The sequence below is a fragment of the Caretta caretta genome, chromosome 19 (assembly GCF_965140235.1).
Source record: "Caretta caretta isolate rCarCar2 chromosome 19, rCarCar1.hap1, whole genome shotgun sequence".
Lineage (NCBI taxonomy): Eukaryota > Metazoa > Chordata > Testudines > Cheloniidae > Caretta > Caretta caretta.
The window spans coordinates 84,439-110,330 of record NC_134224.1 but is presented as its reverse complement, the minus strand read 5'-3'; the positions used below and the strand labels follow the sequence as shown (position 1 = coordinate 110,330).

Genomic DNA, 25,892 nt, shown 5'->3' with positions numbered 1-25,892 from the left:
AGAGAACTTCTGGAGCACGATATTAGCACAGCCCTAAGCTTTTTGTATATTTTAGAAGATAAGGGGTGATTTTATTTTCTTTGATACATTTATTGCACCAAACCACATTTCACCATCTTTGATAATTAAATACCTGAGTATGGTCAAGCGCTCAATTACAATTCTTACAGCCTAAGGAAAGGGGGACAAGACTAGAGAGCAACAGAATTCTATGTGCAATTTGAGCTGTTTTAGACTTATCAACTCTTTTGAGTGAAAGTAAACAAACTGATTTAAGCAACACCTCTGTGCTGACAAACACGTTTTAGAAATATCTTGTCAAGTTTTTCCACTTTCTCATTAGTTAATATTAACTCAGAAGGTTAGCACACACAACAACTCACTCTACTTTATATTCCATCCCTGATTAAGATACAAAAAATTCAGGACACCCTCTCACATAATTCTGTAAAAGCAGTCCTTATCTCTGGAAGCTGCATTTTAGAAATAAAAGTATTTCACACTGTTTACTGGGAAAAAGAATAAAGCACTCTTTCTTCTTTATTGGACCTAATTAGGTCCAGTTAATTTTGACAGTTAACTTTTTTGTGGATGCATCGTTTATCCTCTGACAAAGGAAGGTGCTAGTGATAAATTTGTCGTCATCTCTCACTTTATTTGTGCAGCAAGGTGGAGAGATCAAAGAAGAGAGAGAGGTGAAAAACATCTCTCTGCTTGCACTGTTGAGAGACCAGCAAATGCACTGGAATGATGTCTGCTACCATGCTCCATTGCTGGTTAGGTGGGCTGCTAATTCTGACAGTACACACACACACACACACACCACAGTAATACAGATGAAGGATTATGCTGTAGTGCTCTATTGATCCTGTCAAACCACTTACATATTATTCTTCAGCATCAACTGCACCCCCACCCAGGTAACTACAATTCTATTGTCAACATACAGCCAAAATCGTATCGGGTGCATGTTTAGAAACTTACTAAGGAACCTGATCTAACCCATTGAATCCCTCCATCCCTGATTTGAATGAGCTTTGAAACAGACCCCTTTATAAAAATGGATGCTAGGTGCAACATCCCTGAAGTCATGAGACAAGGTACAATACGTATGCCAGATGAACACTTGCTGGGGTGAATGCATTTACTCATACACATTTTAAACAGTTCAGGGAAAAGGGGTTCTCTCCCCTGAATATGAGGAGTCAGGTAAACGCTTAATTTGCAGAAATCACTCAAGTCACAATTAAGTATATAGAACTTCATATATACACATTTTACAGTGGGCACTTGTGTACTCAACTGGTCCAGTGACTTTTGAACATACAAGCATTGGTACTAAGGGGAAAGAATTGAAGGGAACAGGGAAAGGGCTTACCACTCATTACATGACAGATAAAGTTATACACTATGAAAGTTTGAAGTTATCAATAAATTAGATTAACGATTCACATATGCTGGTTTTCATACTATGGAAACTATTGAAAAGATCAAGGAGACACTCAGTATTTAAGTAGGTCTGAGGCAAAAAACAATATCATAAGCTATCTATTCTGGAGGGGTATCAATACAGGAAATGGTCAAACTGGCACTCTTGTGGTCATTTAAGTCAATGCCATTGGAAATCAATTTTCCATTCCTACATAGATTGTGCTCATCACCCCAGCCTCTGATTTAGAAATGGGATGAACTGTAGAAAATCCAAAGACTTCTGACATCAAAAGGTGAAGGATTTGGGTTTTTACCCCCAGGAAAGTAGCTTTGACAATTATAAAAATGTTACCCTAAGTGTTAGATATTATGCTAGATGTTTGTAAATTTACAGTTATTTATTTAAATCCCTCTCATCACTGGGACTGAGTAATCAATTCAAGGTTGAGAATGTTTTAGTTTAAGCCTCTTCTGATAAAAGCACAGTGAAAGGTGGTGGTTCTTGCCTTTATCTTCTTTACAAATACGGTGAAAAATGCTATCTGAAACCTAGGAAGGTAACTGGTCTAGAACAAAGCTAGAGCTCAGTCTTAACTGGACCAGAACATATGAGAGCAGGCAAACCTTGGCCTTCCCTCTGTTTATCAAGATAAGGAATTTTCTGGGACATTCTGAAGAGCAATGCAAGTATAATCAAAGGAATTTTATGGAATGTTTGGGTTTTACTGAAGTTATAGACCACAGACCTTTACAAAGCAAAAAGCATGAATTTAAGGACGTTTCTACATAGTGTCCACACCACCAACTTCTTTGAAAGGCAAAAGGTTCAACTTAAACAAAACTGGATATTTTACAGAACAACTAAAAATGAAGATGAGCAAGTCACTGCAGTATTCCACATTACACGATCATTTGTAAGTTCCACCAAAAGGGACATTTCTCCCATTTATATTATATCCAGACTCTTAAAATAGGACTTTGAACAGGAAAAGCCACCACGATCAGGCTAAAGCTGGTTTTCAGTTGACAATTCTAACTCCACTGAACTTCAAATGTTTTACAGTAGTTTCAGTTGTCCAACATCAGTTAACAGGCTGCTCTTCCAGAGTTAGTGTTGCTCTTTTCTTGTGGAACACACACCAGACTAAGACAGTATTCTTATCCTGTTCTATAAAATTAAACTTTGGAGTGAAGAGCTGGTAAAAGTTGGTCCAACCAGTTTTTAAATCTTCACCTAGACTACATTTCTAGGTGTGCCATTGTGAGTCACTGCTTTCATGTTTGGGGTGGTTGCTTGATTGCAGGTTCTATGGGAGACAACACCTACTTCAAAGACTTCATGAATAGCTTTGCGAAAACAATGGAAGTTGTAGTCTATCAAACCTGTGGAGGGAAGGAAAAAAGGTTCCTCGGTTCAGTGTCTCTCTCAAATACCCAATGAAACTTAAATTAGCATAAAGTAATTCTGCTTAATTTATTAAGAGATTTCTGAGCAGTGAAAGACTCTGTAAAAACCAAAGGAGTCAGAGGTAAGTTATTGTGCAGAATATTTAATGAAAAAAACAGTGCCAATCTTTATTTACGCTGTTTCACTTTTTAGGATGTAAAGGCATTTGTTAGGAATGTATAATACAATATGCCAAAAACAGCAGATCATGACTGAGGGCTTGGCTACACTTATATTTTATAGCGCTCTAACTTGCTGGCTCAGGGGTGTGAAAAAAAATCACCCCCGAGCGCAGCAAGTCAGAGCGCTTTAAAGCACTGTTGTAAATAGGCTCCTAGAGCTGGGAGCCATGCTCCCAGCACTCAGAGCTAATCCCTTCATGGAGGTGGATTACCAGGAGCGCTGGGAGACCTCTCTCCCAGCGCTCGCACGTGACCACACTCGCCCTTCGAAACACTGTCGCAAGGTCACTACTTCAGCATTACTATTTGAAAAAAAATGTTAGCAGTGATTTTTAGAGACAGCTAATAAAAAGATCTTATATGTCAGAGTTTATAGACAGCCATAGAGGTGGGATAAATGAAGATGAACAGTGAAGAAAAAGGAATCATGTAAAATTAAATATGGCCAGGAACAATAGTAAAGCAGAACCTCAGTTACAAACAGACCGCTCAACCACACACTTCATTTGGGCCCAGAACTACGCAGTCAGGAATCAGCAGAGACCAAAAAAATAAAGGAAAAATTTTAAAAAAGATTTGACAAGGTAAGGAAACTGTTTCTGTGCTTCTTTCATTTAAATTAAGAGGTTAAAAAGCAGCGTTTTTCTTCTGCATAGTAAAGTTTCAAAGCTGTATTAAGTCAATGTTCAGTTGTAAATGGCTGAAAGAACAACCATAATGTTTTGTTTAGAGTTACGAACATTTCAGAATTACAAACAACCTCCATTCCTGAGGTGTTCATAACTGAGGTTCTATTGTACACTACCATTCCATCCCTAACACTGCTTTTGAACTCCAATTCAGTAAATGATGTTATGAACACTGTTTAAATCTAAGTTCAGATCAAAAGGCCCAAACTGGAGTAAGAACAAAAAACCACTAAACTTCATAACTATTTTCTAGCATAAATACCCTTACATTATTATGAGTGAACATAAACAGAGGAAAAACAGCAATCGGAGCTACTATATGTTGCTTCAACTGATGTAGATGTTACAGAGGCAAATTACTCAGCCAAAGTTAGATTATCCAGCCCTTATATTAATGGGAGGATAGATCAGAATTAAAACTGTTTAATTTATTTCCACATACTGCAGAGAGAATGAGACGTCTTCACACTTATCTCTTTTGGAAGAAGAAAAAAAAGTTTACTCAAAGAATGGAAGAAATAAAGACATCCAAGGTTTAAGTCATCTTAAGGAAGCTAATGATGGTCAAGATACAAATAGTTTTTAATTAGACTTCTTCAGCTGCTTCATAAATCAACATAAGATCTTTTAAGTGACAAACTGCTTTTTTTTTTTTTCTTCTGGAAAAAGATTTTTTTAGTCAAAGTGCTTACCTTTGCGCTCAAAGCTTTCTTCTCTAAGTATGCAGACAAGTGCTAGAAACTTTGTCACTTCCTTTAAATATAGGACAGTTGTATTATTGAGTTTGATAATCGCCATCGACTCTTTATCGTAAGCACTTCCACTGCCATCTTCCTTTAAACTACAATAATGATACAAACAATGAACCATTCAATATACACTGACAATTTAGATCGCTTTTCAGAAAGAGAACATTTTGTGAATGCCCTACCCCACATGGCTGTATATCAGAATGAGACATGAAAAAAAGAGGAGAAACTCGGCAGCAAATACATTTAGCAAACCCTAATATTCTTATCTCCAACCAGATATGGGCACAAATTTTCCTTAAATGTCAAATCAGCAACATCAATCATACCTCCAATCAACTTCCAGTTAAGAGAGCAGGTTTGAAGCTAAGCATTTCATTTTACCTTTGCAGTAGGGAGATAGGATGATCATGTCTCCATATTTAAGGTTGCCATTTAGATCCATCAGCTACATGTAACTTTGGTTAGAACTAGTTTGATATCAAAATTCCTAGTTTCACTTAGTCAAAGAAAACTGGTCAAAATGCAAGTTCAAACATTAAAATATTGAATTTTGTTTCACTGATTCTTCTTGATCAAAGGCTGCTTGTTACTATCCTTTAAACATACCATTAGTTAAATCTTATACACAGGCTACATTTGAAGAAGTTGTGTTGTAATTAAATAAACATATATAAAAGTGTGTGGTGACTATAGAAGAGAAATATAGAGAGGGGAGGTTAAGCTTTAAGACCATGGGTGGACATGCAGAATTATTTCACTGACTCACCCTGATAGTTAAAACCAGATGGGTCTCAGAACCAACAAGAGAAAAGGCTAAGTGTCCCTGCCTCTAGCTTTCTTGTCTCGGAGCCAAGAAGTCTCAGAGAAAAGTCCTAGGAAGAAACTGCTTGAGAGGAAATATAGGCAAGCATATATGGAGAACTGTTCACAAGTACAGCCCTGCCTCATGACTATTTCTTACATTTAAGCCATAGAATAAATGCATATCTCATGAAGGGGTGAAGAAAGGAGTTTGGACAAGCCTACTGGAAGTGTGGTATGGGAGACAGCACAGGACTCCCCTTTGTCTGTTATGATTCCCCACCCCCAGCTTATAGGACATAGGGTCCTTCTACAATCAAAAGAGCTTCCTTCAGCTCAAGTAGTAGAGGCCTGTGCTTTGAACTGAAATACCAGGGTTTTAACCCTGTATTTGGGGAGGATTAAGGTTTGTTAATTTGTAGGAATGGATTCATTGCAGAATGACACTCAAATGTGTTTTCTTGTATTAAAAAAAATAAAAATAAAAAAAAGACTGTAGGGTTTAGGTAATTAAAGGTTACACTCATGGAACTACTCATTAGCATCCATCACTACAGAGCTGCAACTACAATTCCATGATAAAGTTTAGTTTAACATCCTCCAGTTTATCCCTGGAAAAAAGTATTTTCAGCCATAAAATTGCATATTTGTAACACACCGTATACAGTTAGATCTTATAAAAATCTAGAGTATAGGCCAACTTAAAACTACTTGTGGCTTTGTCATCACAACCTACTTATTTGGCATAGCAAAGCACACTTTAAAGAATCTTCTGAATATCAGGCCACGTAGTGCTAAGCACATCAACTTCACTAGAAATTGCTGGGTGTTTGATGCTTAGAACTCCTGAAAACCAGACCACTTATTTAGGAGTCTAAATATAGACTTAAAAATTAATGTTAGATCCTTGTTTCTGGAAGTCTTGTGCCTATATTATGGAAAGAGACGGTTAAGAGAAGATATTCAAGTATTTAGCTACCTTAAAATGGTAATTTAATCAGTTAAAGGAGCTGAAGTGGAGAAGGTGTAACATGTTGATACACTAGAATTATAATGAAGCCTGGATGTCAATGTAAAGGCAAATGATTAAGAAAGCTGCAGTTAAGTTTTAGTTGTGTGTACTTTTACCCCTTAGTGTTTAGCAACAGCATGTATGTACTCCAGAATATACTTCATTTGCTCTTCTCTGTTGAAAGTACTTAGAGTAGTGGTGTCCTCCACCTGGCCCACTCGCTGTATCTATATATGTGGCCTTACATGACAAATTCAGGTTCTACAATATCTCACTTTTAATTTAAAAGCAAGGAGTCTCTGGACCCCCACAGTTGCAAAGAAACACTTGTATCAAATTGGGGAGGTTAACTCATGCAACACTATCTTCCTGGTTCTGGAATGACTGACTAAAAAAGTGAACACCCCTGCCCAACAGTTAGTCTTGTGTATTAACTTTTTAAGTCTATTGAAAACATTAAAGCAAGAATTAACTATTTTAACTGCTCCACAATTCAGTGGATGGAATGGGTAGGGAGTAGGAATCTGGAGTTCTGGCATGGAAGGAAATCCAAAGGGGAAAAAAATAAAGAGAGAAAGGGAAAGAAAGAAAGAAAAGAGGGGCAGAAGCAGTGGTCCTATTTGTGAGCCCATTTTCCCCATAAACGATGCTGAATGTAATAAGGTACTGAAAGAAATACTATATTCTACCTAATCTGCATAAAACTTCACATTGATATTGGAGGAAGATCCATCGAGGATTAACAATGTTATTTAATCCTAAATTTATATCTCACCCCTTGGGCTATAATTAAGAATGGAATTCAGCCTTCTCCATGAGTTTGACACCGTTGAGTGAGAGGGTATTTCCAAGCAGCTGTCAATACAGACTAAAGACATCCTATCCGTAGTTGCATTAAGGTCATATTCTGGTTGTGAGTCAAGAGAAGCTAAAGCACACACTGCAGCAGTATATGTGCCACCTCTGGAGGAAATACTTTTCTTATTGCTCTAGCAACCACCCTGAGGCAGTGCAACATCCATTAGATACCACTTAGATGTGAAGCTTAGACTAGGCTGCAGAGGAAACAGTGTTCAGTCTGCCTCCATCAGAAAGGTGTTAACGAAGGCTGAGCCTGACCTGCTCAAAAAAGTAACTTCCCCCAGGCAATGAGAACCTTTTGAATCAGTGTAGTTTCATTGCATTGTTAATTAATGCTCATTAGGAAAGTGCATAAGAACAGGAGTGGATGGTATAGAATTTGTAGGTTTTTGTACAGCTCATCATCATCAAGCATTACAGAAATTAAATGGATTTACACTCAACACTGAGGCAAAAAAATGTATATTCACATTTTAAAGTGGAAGCTGGGGCTTAGAGAAGTTAAGTGACTTGTGTAAGGTCAAAGAGAGCTGTGACAGACAGAAAAAGCTCTTATCTGCACAACCCAGTCCAGTTGCTGAACCAGAATACCATCTTTCCTCTCTAAATGGACCAGAGAAGAAGCTCTACAGCCCACCTCACCCTGTAGCTAAGGGGACAGACATGTTTGCATGAAGTTTGCAGCTCTCATCTAAGCCATTTTATAGAGCTTATCTTAAGCCAACTCTCTAAAAGGATTTGTCACTTACCCATATATACAAGACACATCAATCACTACATCGATCATGTCACAGCACAGCTCATATGACTGCATATCCACAGGGGAACTGTCTGTCGCAATGTAGATTTTGCTGACTACATCAAAGAGAAAGGCTTTTTCAATGCCTGAATTCTTCAAAAAGAAAGAATTGGAGATGCATGCTGAGTCATCAGAACATCTAAATTTTAAGTCTTACGTAGAATTCATAGTTTCACATTTTTAAGAGCAGGAAAAAAACAAAATTTCAATTACTCAAAAGGACCAAAATGGGATTAAGATTTGAACAGTTTCCATAGTCTCCAGAGATTCTGTACAGGGCACTGCATCAGCTTGGAAACCTTTTAGCAAAATGCAGCTAGCTAACTAAATTATCAATTTTGCATTTTAGCTGATGGGAAATTGTACTGAAATTTAGTCTTTATTAACCATAAAAACCTCATGAACTGATGGGGAGTGGGGGTTTTAAAATGTTGCCTTCTAAATTTTTTCAGTAGCTTATATAATGGCCGTTTACAGCAAATAATTCATTCATTCATTCAGAGTGGTAGCCGTGTTAGTCTGTATCAGCAAAAACAACGAGGAGTCCTTGTGGCATCTTAGAGACTAAAACTTATTTGGGCATAAGATGCATCTGATGAAATGGGTTCTAGCCCACAAAAGCTTATGCCCAAATAAATCTGTTAGTCTCTAAGGTGCCACAAGGACTCCTCGTTGTTTTTGCTGATACAGACTAACACGGCTACCACTCTGAATGAATGAATTATTTGCTGTAAACGGCCATTATATAAGCTACTGAAAAAATGTAGAAGGCAACATTTTAAAACCCCCACTCCCCATCAGTTCATGAGTTTTTATGGTTAATAAAGACTAAATTTCACTACAATTTCCCAAGGACCTAACTGACAATTACTTCTCTACCTTCTATAGAATTTTTCCTCTTCAACAAGATAGCTGCACATGTGCAAATGCCAATAAACTAGCTCTAGCCACTAAATGAATTCAGTAATGAAAGGTGAAGGACAAGTATTACTATGAACAAATTATATGCAGCGGTGTTGTGGTGTGTCAGTCCCAGGGTATCTCCTATTGGACCAACTTCTGTTGGTGAAAGAGACAAGCTTTTGAGCTACACAGAGCTCTTCTTCAGGTGAAGAAGTTATTTAGGCAGTGGCAAATACTTTCTATAGACCGGAGGCTACTCCTATACAGTTGACTTTCTCTGTAGGTAGCAATCACACCGTAAGTAGCCCAAATGATGTAGGGAATGGACATTCTGATGGGAAAGAGAGGGCAACTAAAATCAGCTACCATATTTGTGACTGCACGAAGAGTATCAGATATTACAGAAGTTATCATCAGAGGACACTGAAGCGATCACATGTCCCTAACGGTCACTTCTTTGAGAATATTCTGACTGGATGACCTAGGGTGCATATATGCATACTGAAAGTTCACCAAATGCCTACCACTGGCAGTAAATAGGTTCAAATGAGTGCAATATGGATTTCAGTCAGAATCTCTATTTATGAGCCAAAAGAAGCATTTATAGTAGCCTCTCCCCAGATGGTTTGTATACCACATTTCGGGCACATATCCCGGACATCTCTCTGAAGACTATTCACTGGCCACTTCCATATTAAATTTATACTCCATGTTCTATTCCTCAAAGTGTTACACAGCTCTGTTCCAACCTACAGCTCCATTCTTATCCCCTTATCTGGCTAGGTTCTTACAGAGCCATATCAAGAGGATATCCAAGCACTTCCTTGTCTCCTGCTATACAGCATGAATAAGTGAGCACCCTCCCACACACACACCCCTCACTCATTTCTTTCTCAGGAGGGCTTTTTTAAAGTTGCCCCTATGATAACAAGGATCTCTTAATGTTTGCTGTACACAGTCCTCCTCATGCAAACCCTTCTGTTGTCTTTCCACTCTACTATTCTGCTTCCTCTCACCAGAGGTTATATTAAAAATAAATTTCAGTGTAATCAACAGAAAACAGCAACACTACCTCTAGCAAGTAATGCTCCCCATGAGCAGTTTTCCCTTCCCGACACTGTGCAATTATCTATAATTGACTAAAACCAGGTCTATACTATAAACTTTCACCAGCATAGTTATGTTAGTGAGGAGTATAATGAGATGTGATTTGTGACTAACATAGCTGTGCCAGCAAAAACCCATAGTGTAGATGCAGTTATACCATCAGCGTGCTTTTGCTGGTACAGCTTATTTCACTGGCAAGGGTGCAAAAGGAGCCTGGAATATGCTAAATTTGCAAAAAGCACAATTTTGCCAGTATACACTACAGCATATATTTTAAAATAGTTTATTTTTAAGATAAGGTTAGTAACTAAAAGTAATAATATTTCACTTACTGATATAAAGATATTTAGTAGGTTTTCCAAGGTTGGCAGTTGTGGAATGAGTTTTTGTACAACCTTACTGAAGGCTTCAAATATTGAGTGGTCATAGATACTGGTCAAATAAAAGCTGTAGGTTTAAAAACAAAAAAATCCAATCTAAGAAAATGTAAATCAGTGCTGCAATAAATTGTCAAAGTTAAAAATCCTAACATTTGAACTCTATTGTTTTATCCAAGTTCTACTGGCACAATACCATTCTGCTGCTACAGAAATGAGGAGGCATTTACAGAGTTGTTGGAGTAAGCAAGGGATGATCTCCCACCAAAGCGAGCGAGCGAGCGATCTGGGCATGTTTTTCACATTACCTTTTGCTAGCAGTATTACAACCTCTGGCAGAGAGCTATTAAAAATGTGTTAAAAAGGCCCAGGCCATTCCCTTTCAGAGATTTAAATTTTATAAAAAACTTCCTGTTTTCTACCACTTCCACTTAGGTCATGTCTACACTGAGATAGTGTTAGAACCAGTGGCAATTTTTTAAAGATTTCCCCAGAGTAGAGATGGCCATAAAGAAAAACCAGACATTGACCTCAATGTACTCAGACAGAATAATTTAAACAATTAAATATCAATAAGCAAACGACAGCCCATCAACCATGACTATATACCAGAGTTAGCGCTGACCTTGAGTAAAGAAAGAAGAAGTGAGTTACAGAGACACGAAAAGATGCTTTAATACTTGATAGAGCAAAGCTTGCAAGGTGCAATACAACATACATTTAAATTAGTAAGGAATTGGCAAGCAAAATAAAGCCAGGATCATGTATGACAAATTATATTTTCTTTATTGACAACTCATTTAATTAATAATGCTTAGTTCTATACTAGTGAATGTTCTATAGTATATTTTGTAAGACCGAAGTAGTCTGTGTAATATTAGTATCAAAGTGTGGACTAGCCCTCATTAAAGTCCCTCGTATTAAATCTGATGAGAAATTAAAGAAAAAAAAGTCACTAGTTTCATGTATACAGTTGTGAGATTGTTACAGATCAAAATTTCTATCACTCACCTAAGATGAAGTTTTTCAAGCCCAGCATCTGCAAGATCATCATTGGCTCTCTGATGAATATCCCTTTGAGTTTCTATTTTATGGTCATCTGACAGACCATCAACTTTGTGAATAAAAACCTCAAAGTTCATTTCTGGATTGACTTTGTAGGCTTTAGAAACTGTAATGTGGAGTCTTGTTAAAGCTTCCATGTAGTCATCCTGTATATCAGTGTAGACAGAGGTTAATGTCACAGCTGCCAGCCAATTAACTGATCTTTCTTCGCTATCCCCTTCTATTCCACTCTTTGCACACATACAAAAATAGTGAAATGAAAAAAAAATTTCCACCTTTGAATAGAAGTGTGGCAGAAACAATCTAGTTTGGCAAAACAGAAATCCAGATATTAAGTTCTAAATCCTGTCCTGTCACCTTTAAAGAGGATTAGATCTCATTCATAACATAAATGCACTCACTTAAAAACAAAAACAAACAAAAAAAAAAAACCCACCCAACAGGGATACAAACCCTACTCCTGGAGGAATTCTGCGCCACTGTGCATGTGCACAATTTATGTTCCCCCACAGATTTCTTTGCTTCCCCATAGAAAAATGACTTTCTGATGTGGGGAAGCAAAGAGAAGCCACAAGAGTGGTTATGCAACCCTCCACAGTAGTATGTTTCGGGTGTCCAGGGCAGCCAGCAGAGAGGCAAATCACTGTGGGGCCCGGGGCGGGACTGGGGAAGACCTGGCTGGTGGCTCCTACCCTGTGCAGGGCTCAGCTGCTAGTCCCAGATGGATTGGGGAGGATGGGACTTCCTCTTCCCCTGCACAGCATCCAGGGCCATGTCAGACCCACCCCCAGATTTCTCCCCCAGCTGTAGGAAGCTCTGCAAACTCCCCCACTCCCTGCGACCATTGCTCCTCAGCTACAGGGGGAGGGATCACTGTACAGCGAGCTGCTCCCCCCCATCTGCCCAGTTCCTGTGCATCCAGACCCCCTCATACCCAGACCTCCCGCCAAGCCTCATGCCCCCAGACCCCACCACCCCCACAAGCCCCATTCCCCCTCACCTGTACCACCCCAACAAGCCACCTGCACCTGGATCTCCACCCCATTGAGCCCAATTTCCCCAGCATCTAGACCCCACCCAGGACCCACCAACAAGCCCCTGTGCGGCCAGATCCCCCACACACACTCTGATCCCCCATTGAGCCACCTGCACCCAGACTGCCCCACACAGAACCCTCTCAACCCACACCTGGATCCCCTCCACACTTGGATTCTGCCTTGCTGAGCCTGCCTGCCCAGACCTGGCAAGGAGGGGCAGGGCCCTGGGGTGTTTCTGGGGCAAGCCCAGTCCTTGCGCTGTCAGGGTTGGGTGCAGGCTCTCTGCTGAGTCTGTGTCCCGGGGGCAGCTGCACTATGATCTCCCACCTCTGTGAAGCCAGTGGTCTGTGCTCGCTCCCCAATGCCATGCTGGAGCCTCCACATTTATTTGACAAATAAAATTTGTAGAACTTTGCAGAACTTTAAAATATTGTGCACAGAATTTTTAGGCGCAGAAGGCACCCATGAGTAAAACCCTCAAGCTCAAGGGTGTCAGCCAAACACTAAGAACTAAGGAGAGGATACTGGACTATATAGACTCTCTGCTTTGATCTTGCACAACAATTCTTATGTCCATTAAAGCAGCCAAGCTATGAAATGTAATGGGCCAGTAACAAAGTAAATTCAGGTTTTAAAAAAAAAAAAAGAAAAAGAAAAAGTGATTGGTTCTAGCCAGTATTAGGTTTTTAAACAGTCATCTCCGTCTCAAATAGCAAGAAAACTCCCCAGCATTATTAGCTATTAATATCTACCTGGGCGTCAATAACATATATCAGTGCCCCTGTGCCTCTGAAAATCATCTCATAATCAAATGTTGGGTCAAAAAAGTCCATTTGTCCAGGAAAGTCCCATATCTGGAAATTCACAAAGGAACTGTTGGATATATCATCTTTGTAAATCTTGTTGGTACTCTCCAAAAACAGGGTCTCATTGGGAGACATTTTATGAAACACCACCTGTTAAAAGGAAAAGTGAAGACTGATTGGCTTTTGAAGATTTGACAAAAATCTAGTTAAGAATGCTGCTTTTTTCTCTCAGAATGAACAGATAAAGTAATAATGACCAGAGGATAAAGCCACACAATCAGCATGCAACTTGCCAATAAAATACAAGTCTCAGAATGGAAGAAAAATGGGAAAAAGTTAAAAAAAAAAAAACACATAGCAAACATTGTTTATTTTATCTGATGAAGGAAATTAACCTAAAGTTAAGTTGCACTAAATAGTTTTTCAATTACGTGGATTTTACAAGACTGAATTATCCCATCCCCCAGTCAGCAAAAGACAAGTTGCTTTTTTTCCCATTGTACTAGCGTAATACAGTACCTCCAGGTCATCTGTGTACTGCCACAATAACTGTAAGTGGGAAGCTATAACCAGTGTTGTGGCTGTGGCCATGTAATATTACAAGTCTTTGGTTCCGGAAGTGTTCACACTTTTCATTTCAGTGGGATAATTAAAACTTGGGCTCCTTAACTAAATGTGTTACTACCACTCCAGGATGAACTTTACAAAGTCAGAAACAACCTGTTCTAAAGCTGTGATAAAAGTTAAGAAAATTTTAACAGATTTCCCAGTTTTAGAGACCCCAAAAATCACGAGAACTGTAGTTAGTCTAACCGAAAGAGTGAGGACAATAATACCACAACAAATCATTTGCTCTTCTTACTGACAGATCTGAGAAAAGCTGACCCCATTCCCTTCAAGAATAAGTGTAGAACAAACATCCGAAAGAGAAGGGGGCAATTTTCAAGTTGCAGTTACTGAACAACATAGCGGCAGCACTAGTAGTAATTATTTATGCTATGCTAGTCCTCAAAGACCCCCCCAACTGGTATTGGAGTCCCAAATATAGTTAGTGCTGTATGAACTGAAAAGAAACAGTCCCTGCCCGAAGATAGCCTACAGTTAAAGGCTGCAGCTCTAGTAGCACAAATTATACGCCACGACTGCATGCTCTACCCCACAAGTCATTTATAACTGAACAATTAAATGGCTTAATAGTTAAGTAAAGGAAAAAGAATGTGATTTATATAGCACCTTTTGCAAGAGTCAAGATTCTTTGAATGAGCTTCACCCATCTCCAAAAATGAGCCATCTCTGGGGCAGAATACAGCAACCACTGTAACAGAACCAGTACCACAACACAATAGCTTCAGGACAAGTTAAGAACAGCATATTTAATTGCTACACAGTGAAATTGAGGTGGATACAAGTAATTACTCAAGTTAAGATTGGATATCATTGGGATTAAAGCCTGCTCTTTCAAAAACAGCCAGGAGATCCTTAAATACCAAGAGCAGACAGGGCCAAACCTCAGACTTGAAAGGTAGCATTTTATCAGCATGGTGCCCCACACAGACAACGTAAGGGTGTTGGTTCAGGGCTGACCTAGAAATCTGATTCTGGAATGGAGCAGACATCTAAAAAAAAAAGCTGGTGCCACAGAAGTACCATCATCTACTAGAACAAGGAACTTTCAGTCAGAAGACGTGAATTCTATTCCTACCACTGATTTGACATGTGACACTAGACAAGCCACCTAAACCCTAACTCATTTTACCCAATTCTGGTATAACAGTAATTATCCAAATATTCAAAGTGTGTCAAGAATTTTGAAAAAAAAAAAAAATGTACATTGTAACAAAGTGGAAAGTTACATAATTCTATCACAAGATTTCTGCAATCTTGAGCTAATATCTCTCAAAACAGACATTTTTGTGGGATTTCAGCTTGAGATTTCAAGACAGAATACGAAAACAGACCCCTTTCCGTTTTAGATACTGACCAGAACTAGAAAATTTAAAGTTACTATTCCAAGATAGGAACTCACGGACACAACAAAATTTGCAAAAAGCAAGGCCTGGTCTACACTACAGAGTTAAGTCAACATAAGGCAGCTTACATCAACCTAACTCTAAAGCGTCTATACAACAACAACATTACTGCTGCCAATATAAGTTGCCTATGACACCAACTTAATAATTTCATCTTCATGACACGAGTAGCGCTTAGGTCAAGGTAGTTAAGGCAAATGAGCGTCTGTGTAGATACTGCGTTACTTACATCGCCTGTTGGCTGTCAGTTCACGGCTGGAGGAGCCTCACTGCCCTGTGCTCTCAGCCCCCCCACATTACCCCACTTAAATCGGTGCAAACACTGCTTGAAAGGATGCACACCACTGACCAAAGGAGGGTAGTATGGACATGAAAAAACACAGTGATTACTGCGGTGGCTATATATCAACTAACTAAGGTCGACTTAATTTTGTAGTCGAGACAAACCCCAAGATTACTCCGGTTAATTGAGTCTGGAGAAAACTGACAAGCTTGAGAGGGACCTGACAACAGTGACCTAGCAACATGAAAGCAGTTTAAATTCATTGTTAATAAATGCAAAGCAATAGATATTGGAAGGAATCATCTGAATGACTTACACACCTTACCGGGCTTCAAGTTAACAACTCAGGAAAAGAGACTTGGGTATCATTGTGGGCAGTTCAACAAAGATTTGATAGATGTGCATCACCAGTCAAAATGCAGCAAACAGATGGACAACAAGAATGACTCAGACAACTAAAACTTAGGAAAACTTTCATATGAAGAGACGTTTCAGAGTAGCAGCCATGTTAGTCAGTATTCGCAAAAAGAAAAGGAGTACTTGTGGCACCTTAGAGACTAACAAATATATTTGAGCATAAGCTTTCATGAGCTACAGCTCACTTCATCGGATGCATTTAGTGGAAAATACAGTGGGGAGATTTATATACATAGAGAACATGAAACAATGGGTGTTATCATACACACTAAAACGAGAGTGATCACTTAAGGTGAGATATTACCAGCAGGAGAGCGGGGGAGAGGGGTGGGAGGAAAACCTTTTGCAGTGATAATCAAGGTGGGCCATTTCCAGCAGTTGACAAGAACGTCTGAGGAATGGCGGGTGGGGGAATAAACATGGGGAAATAGTTTTACTTTGTGTAATGACCCATCCACTCCCAGTCTCTATTCAAGCCTAAGTTAATTGTATCCAGTTTGCAAATTAATTCCAATTCAGTAGTCTCTCGTTGGAGTCTGTTTTTGAAGTTTTTTTTGTTGAAGAATTGCCACTTCTAGGTCTGTAATCAAGTGACCAAAGAGACTGAAGTGTTCTCCAACTGGTTTTTGAATGTTATACTTCTTGACGTCCGATTTGTGTCCATTTATTCTTTTACGTAGAGACTGTCCAGTTTGACCAATGTACATGGCAGAGGGGCATTGTTGGCACATGATGGCATACATCACATTGCTAGATGTGCAGGTGAACGAGCCTCTGATAGTGCGGCTGATGTGATTAGGCCCTCTGATGGTGTCCCCTGAATAGATATGTGGACACAGTTGGCAACGGGCTTTGTTGCAAGGATAGGTTCCTGGGTTAGTGGTTCTGTTGTGTGGTTGCTGGTGAGTATTTGCTTCAGGTTGCGGGGCTGTCTGTAAGCAAGGACTGGCCTGTCTCCCAAGATCTGTGAGAGTGATGGGTTGTCCTTCAGGATAGGTTGTAGATCCTTGATGATGCATTGGAGAGGTTTTAGTTGGGGGCTGAAGGTGATGGCTAGTGGCATTCTGTTATTTTCTTTGTTGGGCCTGTACTGTAGTAGGTGACTTCTGGGTACTCTTTTGGCTCTGTTAATCTGTTTCTTCACTTCAGCAGGTGGGTACTGTAGTTGTAAGAATGCTTGATAGAGATCTTGTAGGTGTTTGTTTCTGTCTAAGGGGTTGGAGCTAATGCAGTTGTATCGTAGAGCTTGGCTGTAGACAATGGATTGTGTGGTGTGGTATGAAGAGATGGGAACTGTTTAGAGTTAAGATGAGGAAGAGGACACACAACAATGGTAAACAAGGTAAATAATGTCAGGCAAAGCAAGCTGAATAGCAATGCCTGATATAGTTTTCATAAAAAGAAAAAGAAAAAGGGGGATATTCAATTAATTGATCAAAACAAATAATTTCACACAGTTCACAATTTACCTGTGTCACTCACCACAACAAGATACTGAAAGGTCCAAGTACTTAGTAGGGTTCACAAACAGATTGAATGGTTATACAAACAACAAGAATCTCCAGTTATAATAGATTCTTTCCAAAATGCTTTAATTTTTGCTATCTAAACTTTCAGGGCATCTTCCAAGTATTGGAGATTAGGACAAAAAGATTTTCTTGTGGATAGTTATTCCATAACTGCCTACTTGCATCTTCCTCAAAAGCATTACATATCAGCCACTGTTAGATACAGGCACTAGACTGTGCTGACCCTGGTATGATAAGGTATGGCAACTCCTATCAAGAAAACTATCATTGAGCCACAGCCAACAGGAAGAGCAGCACTAGATATATATTTGGACTAGATATTCCATTCATTAGGGAATACTAATAGCTATAAGCAATGCTCCAAAGCATATGGTTGTCCACAATTTCATGGAGTCCAAAGCTGGCTTTTGTCTATTGATTCTTACTGTGCTTCTCAGCAACCATCCACAACTTTTTCTTCTAGTTTCTTGGGCCCCCTTGTACCACAACACAGAGTTTGAAAAATCCACTTTCCCACAACGAGTAGGAATCTTTTCCAAGCAACAGTCATTAGTTTGTCTACAATCTGTGGAAGGCCCCTGCTGGCAATGCTACCCCACACCAGCAGAGGGCTCTGCATATGCGTGAGCCCCTGCGGTGGTTTTCAAACTTTTTTTCTGGGGACCCATTTGAAGAAAACTGTTGATGCCCACAACCCAACGGAGCTGGGGATGAGGGGTTTGGTGTGTGGGAGGGGGCTCTGGGCTAGGTCAGGGAGTTGCGGTGCAGGAGGGGGTCAGGGTTCTGAACAGGGGGTGCAGGATCTGGGCTGGGGCCAGGAACGGGGGGTTTGGGGTGCAGGAAGCGGTTTCAGGTCGGGGGCGCCTCATGGCTGAGGCAGAGGATTGGGGCACAGACTTACCTCCAGCAGCTCCTCCTCAGTGGTTCAGCCAGGGCGCAGAGGCAGGCTTCCCCCATCCTGGCACTGCGGACCATGCTGTGCCCCGGAAGCAGCCAGCAGCAGGTCCGGCTCCTAGGCAGAGGTGCACAAGCTGCTCCGCACAGCTCTCGTCTGCAGGCACTGCCTTAGGTCCCATTGGCCAGTTCCCAGCCAATTGGAGTACGGAGCCGATGCTCGGGTCAGGGTCAGCGCATGGAGCCCTGTGGCCCCCATGCCAGCAGCTTCCAGGGCGCAGCGTTGGAACAGTTAGGCACTAGCTTGCCTTCACTGGGCAGCACCACCGATAGGACTTAGAATCATAGAATCATAGAATATCAGGGTTGGAAGGGACCCCAGAAGGTCATCTAGTCCAACCCCCTGCTCAAAGCAGGACCAATTCCCAGTTAAATCATCCCAGCCAGGGCTTTGTCAAGCCTGACCTTAAAAACCTCTAAGGAAGGAGATTCTACCACCTCCCTAGGTAACGCATTCCAGTGTTTCACCACCCTCCTAGTGAAAAAGTTTTTCCTAATATCCAATCTAAACCTCCCCCACTGCAACTTGAGACCATTACTCCTCATTCTGTCATCTGCTACCATTGAGAACAGTCTAGAGCCATCCTCTTTGGAACCCCCTTTCAGGTAGTTGAAAGCAGCTATCAAATCCCCCCTCATTCTTCTCTTCTGCAGGCTAAACAATCCCAGCTCCCTCAGCCTCTCCTCATAACTCATGTGTTCCAGACCCCTAATCATTTTTGTTGCCCTTCGCTGGACTCTCTCCAATTTATCCACATCCTTCTTGAAGTGTGGGGCCCAAAACTGGACACAGTACTCCAGATGAGGCCTCACCAATGTCGAATAGAGGGGAACGATCACGTCCCTCGATCTGCTCGCTATGCCCCTACTTATACATCCCAAAATGCCATTGGCCTTCTTGGCAACAAGGGCACACTGCTGACTCATATCCAGCTTCTCGTCCACTGTCACCCCTAGGTCCTTTTCCGCAGAACTGCTGCCTAGCCATTCGGTCCCTAGTCTGTAGCTGTGCATTGGGTTCTTCCGTCCTAAGTGCAGGACCCTGCACTTATCCTTATTGAACCTCATCAGATTTCTTTTGGCCCAATCCTCCAATTTGTCTAGGTCCCTCTGTATCCTATCCCTCCCCTCCAGCGTATCTACCACTCCTCCCAGTTTAGTATCATCCGCAAATTTGCTGAGAGTGCAATCCACACCATCCTCCAGATCATTTATGAAGATATTGAACAAAACCGGCCCCAGGACCGACCCCTGGGGCACTCCACTTGATACCGGCTGCCAACTAGATATGGAGCCATTGATCACTACCCGTTGAGCCCGACAATCTAGCCAGCTTTCTACCCACCTTGTAGTGCATTCATCCAGCCCATACTTCCTTAACTTGCTGACAAGAATACTGTGGGAGACCGTGTCAAAAGCTTTGCTAAAGTCAAGAAACAATACATCCACTGCTTTCCCTTCATCCACAGAACCAGTAATCTCATCATAAAAGGCGATTAGATTAGTCAGGCATGACCTTCCCTTGGTGAATCCATGCTGGCTGTTCCTGATCACTTTCCTCTCATGCAAGTGCTTCAGGATTGATTCTTTGAGGACTTGCTCCATGATTTTTCCAGGGACTGAAGTGAGGCTGACTGGCCTGTAGTTCCCAGGATCCTCCTTCCCTTTTTTAAAGATTGGCACTACATTAGCCTTTTTCCAGTCATCCGGGACTTCCCCGGTTCGCCACGAGTTTTCAAAGATAATGGCCAATCACAGCCGCCAATTCCTTCAGCACTCTCGGATGCAACTCGTCCAGCCCCATGGACTTGTGCACGTCCAGCTTTTCTAAATAGTCCCTAACCACCTCTATCTCCACAGAGAGCTGGCCATCTCTTCCCCATTTTGTGATGCCCAGCGCAGCAGTCTGGGAGCTGACCCTGTTAGTGAAGACAGAGGCAAAAAAAGCATTGACTACATTAGCTTTTTCCACATCCTCTGTCACTAGGTTGCCTCCCTCATTCAGTAAGGGGCCCACACATTCCTTGGCTTTCTTCTTGTTGCCAACATACCTGAAGAAACCCTTCTTGTTACTCTTGACATCTCTCGCTAGCTGCAGCTCCAGGTGCGATTTGGCCCTCCTGATAACATTCCTACATGCCCGAGCAATATTTTTATACTCTTCCCTGGTCATATGTCCAACCTTCCACTTCTTGTAAGCTTCTTTTTTATGTTTAAGATCCGCTAGGATTTCACCATTAAGCCAAGCTGGTCGCCTGCCATATTTGCTATTCTTTCGACTCATTGGGATGGTTTGTCCCTGTAACCTCAACAGGGATTCCTTGAAATACAGCCAGCTCTCCTGGACTCCTTTCCCCTTCAAGTTAGTCCCCCAGGGGATCCTGGCCATCCGTTCCCTGAGGGAGTCGAAGTCTGCTTTCCTGAAGTCCAGGGTCCGTATCCTGCTGCTTACCTTTCTTCCCTGCGTCAGGATCCTGAACTCAACCAACTCATGGTCACTGCCTCCCAGATTCCCATCCACTTGTAAAGTCCCGGTCAGTGGTGCTGATAAGAGTGACCCAGTGCCTTACATGCTGCAACCTAGTACTGGGTCACAACCCCAACTTTGAAAAACACCATCAGAAGGCTTATTAGATCCTTCCATATACAGCACTTAGCTGGATGGGGTGGTATTGGGGGATTCCCAGTACAAGAGTCCTCTGCTAGGATGGCAGGTAGAGACCTTCACTGGTCTTCAAGCAGTTCAGCTCCATGTTTCCTGTTTTTGAGCAGGCTAGGAGCCGCAAGCAGAGAACTGTATGGGGGACAAATGACCTCCTCCCACTCCAGCAGAGAGCAGCACTGGGTGAGGCCCAGCATGAACTAACATTATTGCCAGACTCAAGCATTCAAAAGTCTTGAGTCAAGCCCCCCAGAAATCATGAGATTAGTTTAATCCTGAGATTTAAAATAATACATTTGGAGGAATTTTTAATCTGCCTTTTGGATTTATTATCTTTAGGTTTCACATTTTCCAGTATTTCTCCACAACCGTGAGAGCCAGAAACTTTTGTTAAAAACTGAAGTTACCTCCAAGTCCAGGGCTTTAAACAAGTACGTACCAAAAGACTCACGACAATAAAATTGAGAGTGTTTACGTATCTGGTGATGGCAGCATTATTTTGGAGCTCCGAGCTGAGTCTACGTCCAACTGAGGTTATCATCATCATCGGCGATCCCTCAATTCAAGGATGATCTGTACCACAGATTTACATATGGGTCCCGAGATGACTCAGGAGTCTGATCCTGGAACCAGAGAACCACCCACAGTAGGTACAGCCATTTCCTGGTGGGTCAGCTGCCTGCTGAAAGAAAGTTCTTTTTTCCTTCCTGCTCTCTTTTTCAGCTTTGAGGGGGAAGGTGTTTCTTAGTGTTCCTAGTGGGCCACTGCCTGACAGAGAACGTGGCACCATTGGGAATGGTTGGTGGCTTGCTCTTCCCAGCTTCTGATGTCCACATCAGTTTTCTTGAGATGCAATTTCAGTGAGTCTTGTAGCGTTTTCTTTGACCACCATGGGATCTCTGACCATGGGCGAGTTGAAAGTAGAGGACTTGTTTTGGGAAGTGAGAGTCTGGCATGGGCACGCAATGTCAAGACTAGCAGAGTTGGTGCATGAGGTCATACGACCCAAGCACTTGAGATGGAGGAGAAAGGGAATAAACCCAGGAGACTAGGCAGAAGGAAGGGTAGTCCACCAGACCACTGAATTTCATGCTGTTGGGAAGGCTTGGCCCTTTGGCTAACAGACGTTGAGAACGGTTAACAAGTCTTAACCAGAAAGATTAGGTTATTGCTCAGATTGCTACTGCCGTGGCAATGCTCTACACTGCGATACACCGACACATCTTTACATAGGGGGTCACAGAAAAGGGCTTAGCAAGGAGAGCTATGTGTAGACTCTGAAGAGCTGCAGACAAGTATTGAGGATCACTGTCACACCGTTCCATTTTTCTAAACTTAGATTTCTACTGTGAAGCTCAACACTATGACCTTGATGGGCAGAATGCCCTAGCAACCCTATGAAGCCTAACAGCAAGTCTAACACATTGTTGCCATTTGTTAATGCATTCACCATCCAAAACTGTCCATCTTTCTCTTTGTCTCAAAGAAGTAAATCATCCAGAAGATCTAATTATACTTTTGCACCCACAGATAATGAAATCTGAGTAGCTCCCAAAAAATGTTTAAAAAACTAAAGGCTTGTCTGAACTGGCAATTTTAACAACAACAATGCAGATTCATCACACTGGTGTGGCTTACCCTATTTTTAAATCAACATGTAGATAAAAATCTCAGAAACATCTGCCTGTTTCATTTCCTGAGGCACACCTTGGTTTTGGGGAGAAGACACCTGTGCATCAGAAATAAAAAAGGCTGAAGCCCAAACTCAACGTGAAGCATACATCTCTGCAGACAGAGAATACATTTTTTAGGAAATAAGAACCTTTTTGTTCAATTTCTCTATATGCTGCTACTTTAAAAAGAAGAAGTTGCCTACTAACACGTACAAAGTGGAGAGAAGTTCTCATCAGAAACAAGCCACATAGACGGTTCAAGACAGTGCAGGTGGCATTTACCCTCCCCCAGCCCGGGAGACAAGGAGCCAGTTCCACTCTCCCCGCCGCTGGGCTACCGGCCTGCTAAATAGTTAGTTAAAAGGGAATGGCCCCCTGCCCTAGGCAGCTTACCACACAATTTACTGAGAAAATAGGGAAACAGAAAGACCAAGCAAGCTCAGGGCCCATTTCAATGAATAAAGGCAACTACACTGGAAGCGCCTATATAACCGGTGTCAAGGCCTGAACTGCAGCTCAGAGAAATGTTCTTCTCAAGATTCGGGTGCCTCATTTATGGGGGGGGGGGGGGGTGGAGGGGAGGAGGAGAGAGATAAAGGAAGACGAGAGTCGAAGTGCAGGTACAAATAGAGCTGCTACATCTTAGCCCCTGCACCCCTTAGCCACCCCCTGGGGCCCTCTACCCACGAACAGCCCCCGTACACTCCCGCTCCCCCCAAAGCCCCCCACACCTACAGGCCTCACCTTCTGGATAGACGATTTCCCGCTGCGCCGCAGTCCCATGAGTAGAATACGGGGCTTGGAATCCGCACCACCCGGGCCGCCCCCAGCCACACCCGGGACACCACTGCTTCCACCAGGGCCGGAGCCCCCCTCCAGTTCCGCCTCCTCCTCTTCTCCGTAGCCGAAGTCCTTAGGGAACGAATCAGACGCGCCAAAGCTTCCCCCGATTAAAGCCGGCTCCTCAGTCCCCCCGACCGGGCCCGGCCCCCCAAACTGCAGCGCCATCCCCACAGGCCGCCCGCTCCAGCGCTACCTACCCCGCAAACCCTCGCTTTCGCTCCGCCTAGGGCGGGATGGAAGGAACCCCAACTCCTACCGCGTTAACGCAACCTAACATGCCTCCGCGCCGATTGGCCTAACCTGACAACCGTGAGTTTTGATTGGCTGGGCCCCGCAGGGTAGGCTTACTCGGATCAGGTGATGAGTCACCTGATTATACCGCTACACGTGACAGAGGGAGTCGGGCGGGGCCATGTAGCTGGGATTCCATTCCTCGGGGGGGGGACGCCCCACGGAGATGGACCAGTCCCTGCAAGGGAGGAGGCGGTGCCTGGGTCGGGGCCAGATGTGTGTTCCCCTCACGGCTGCGATGGGTGCATCAAAAACCCGGAGCCTGGCCTACCGGACCAGCAGGAGCGGGGAATCTAAGCGCGGAGCCCGAGACTGCTTCGCGCTGCTAGGGAAGGATGGGAGGGTTGTGATAACTGCCAACTTGGGGAGCTAGAGTGGTACAAGGTACAACACTCCTTCCGTACTCCACCTGACAATCCCCCATACCAGGAGACCTGCTACCTGAACACCTCTGCTCCCTCCACAACCTACCTCATGAACAGTGAGCAAAATCACCCTATTAATGTAGAAGTAGCTTAACTTTATGTATGTGAATTAGGGTTGCCAACCCTCTAAGATTGTCCTGGTGTTTCCCTAACTTAAAGATTAATGTTTAATTAAAGATTGCCATGTGATGAAATCTCCAGGAATTTATCCAAAGTTGGCAACCTTACAGTGAATACCAGCAATATCACAACTCTGATTTACAGACAGCCAACCTAAATAATTTGTCAGCCAGAAAAAAGTGATAGTAGGTGTGGTAAAGGGATGACAATCCTGGCCTATAATAGGGTGTAGCCCTGGAGACTGCCAGAATTTATCACCTTAAACTTCATCCATTCCTCACTTCTTGTCCCTTAGCGAGTATAGTTTCATTAAACCTGTATTTATAGATCTTCACTAGTGGGTTTTTGCTGTGCAATGTAATCAATCCTCACATTTGTAAATAGCTAGGAATAGAATGCACCCTACAGCTAATATGAAAAACAATATTTAGTCTTAGTAGTGCTACTGAAATTATTCACTGTAAATTAGTCTTGTTAGCCTGTTCTGAAAGGTATAACATTCACATCACATGAGTTAACTCCTTCCAAAGCTTATAAAAAGTTAGGTTTAGAACACTACAAATGTTTGCAGATTACCTTAAGAATCATAAGGCCTTTTTTCATAGATTTGTAGGACTGGAAGGGACCTTGGGAGGTCATCTAGTCCAGTCCCCTGCACTCATAGCAAGACCAAGTATTATCTAGACTAGTGATCCTAGAGGATCTCCCAGTCAATCACCATCTTGGGGGGGCTGACTCCCTACCCCAGCCCCACACCGCTCCCAGAAGTGGCCAGTGCGGCCCCGTGAGTGAGCAGGGAGGACAAGGGTCTCCCTCTGCGCACTGCTCCTGCCTGTAAGCACCACCCCCGCAGCTCCCATTGGCCAGGAGGGCTGCAGGGGCAGTGCTTACAGAGGGGCAGCTTGCAGGGCCACGTGCCCCCCACTCCCAGGGGCACATTGGCCCCTTCCAGGAGCCCTGTGGAGCTGGGGTAGGCAGGGAGTCTGACTTAGCCTTGCTGCACCTGCCACAGATCAAAAGCCACCGGAGGCAAGTGCTGACCCACGAGAAGCTGCACCTCAACCCCCAGCCCTGAGCCCCTTCCCGGAGCCAGCACCCCATGCCCCCTCTGCACCCCAATCTCTTGCCCCAGCCCTGATCCCCCTCCTAGAGCCAGCACCATGTACCCCTTCCTGTATCCCAACACTCTGCCCCAGCCTGGAGACCCCTCCTGCACCCAAATGCCCTCCCAGAGCCTACACCCCCTTCTGCACCCCAAACACTCTGCCCCATGCTCAGCCCAGAGCCCCCTCCCACACTGCAAACCCCTCAGCCCCAGCCCAGAGCCCACACCTCCTCCTGAACCCCAACCCTAGCCTGGTGAAAGTGAGTGAGGGTGGGGGAGAGTGAACAACCA

General features: G+C 42.7%; 1 protein-coding gene across 1 annotated transcript; it reads right to left on the bottom strand.

Moving 5' to 3' along the window:
- Nucleotides 1-1,126: 1,126 nt before the first annotated feature.
- On the bottom strand, nt 1,127-23,939 carry RRAGC (Ras related GTP binding C). The gene is made up of 7 exons (XM_048825574.2): nt 23,562-23,939; nt 13,216-13,419; nt 11,373-11,572; nt 10,317-10,431; nt 7,925-8,067; nt 4,442-4,590; nt 1,127-2,814 (listed from the first exon to the last, which is right to left on the bottom strand). The coding sequence occupies exons 1-7, from the start codon at nt 23,823-23,825 to the stop codon at nt 2,666-2,668; spliced, it is 1,224 nt and encodes a 407-aa protein (XP_048681531.1). The 5' UTR covers nt 23,826-23,939; the 3' UTR covers nt 1,127-2,665.
- Between the last annotated feature and the right edge of the window lie 1,953 nt (nt 23,940-25,892).

Bases quoted from the DNA above. Each gene is read 5' to 3' on its own strand.
- RRAGC (XM_048825574.2), bottom strand. From the start codon at position 23,825: ATGGCGCTGCAGTTTGGGGGGCCGGGCCCGGTCGGGGGGACTGAGGAG. The intron at 10,432-11,372 runs GTGAGTGATAGA...TTAAACCTACAG, and splicing joins CTTGAAAAACTTCATCTTAG to CTTTTATTTGACCAGTATCT. The intron at 2,815-4,441 runs GTAAGCACTTTG...TTCCCTCCACAG, and splicing joins AGAAAGCTTTGAGCGCAAAG to GTTTGATAGACTACAACTTC.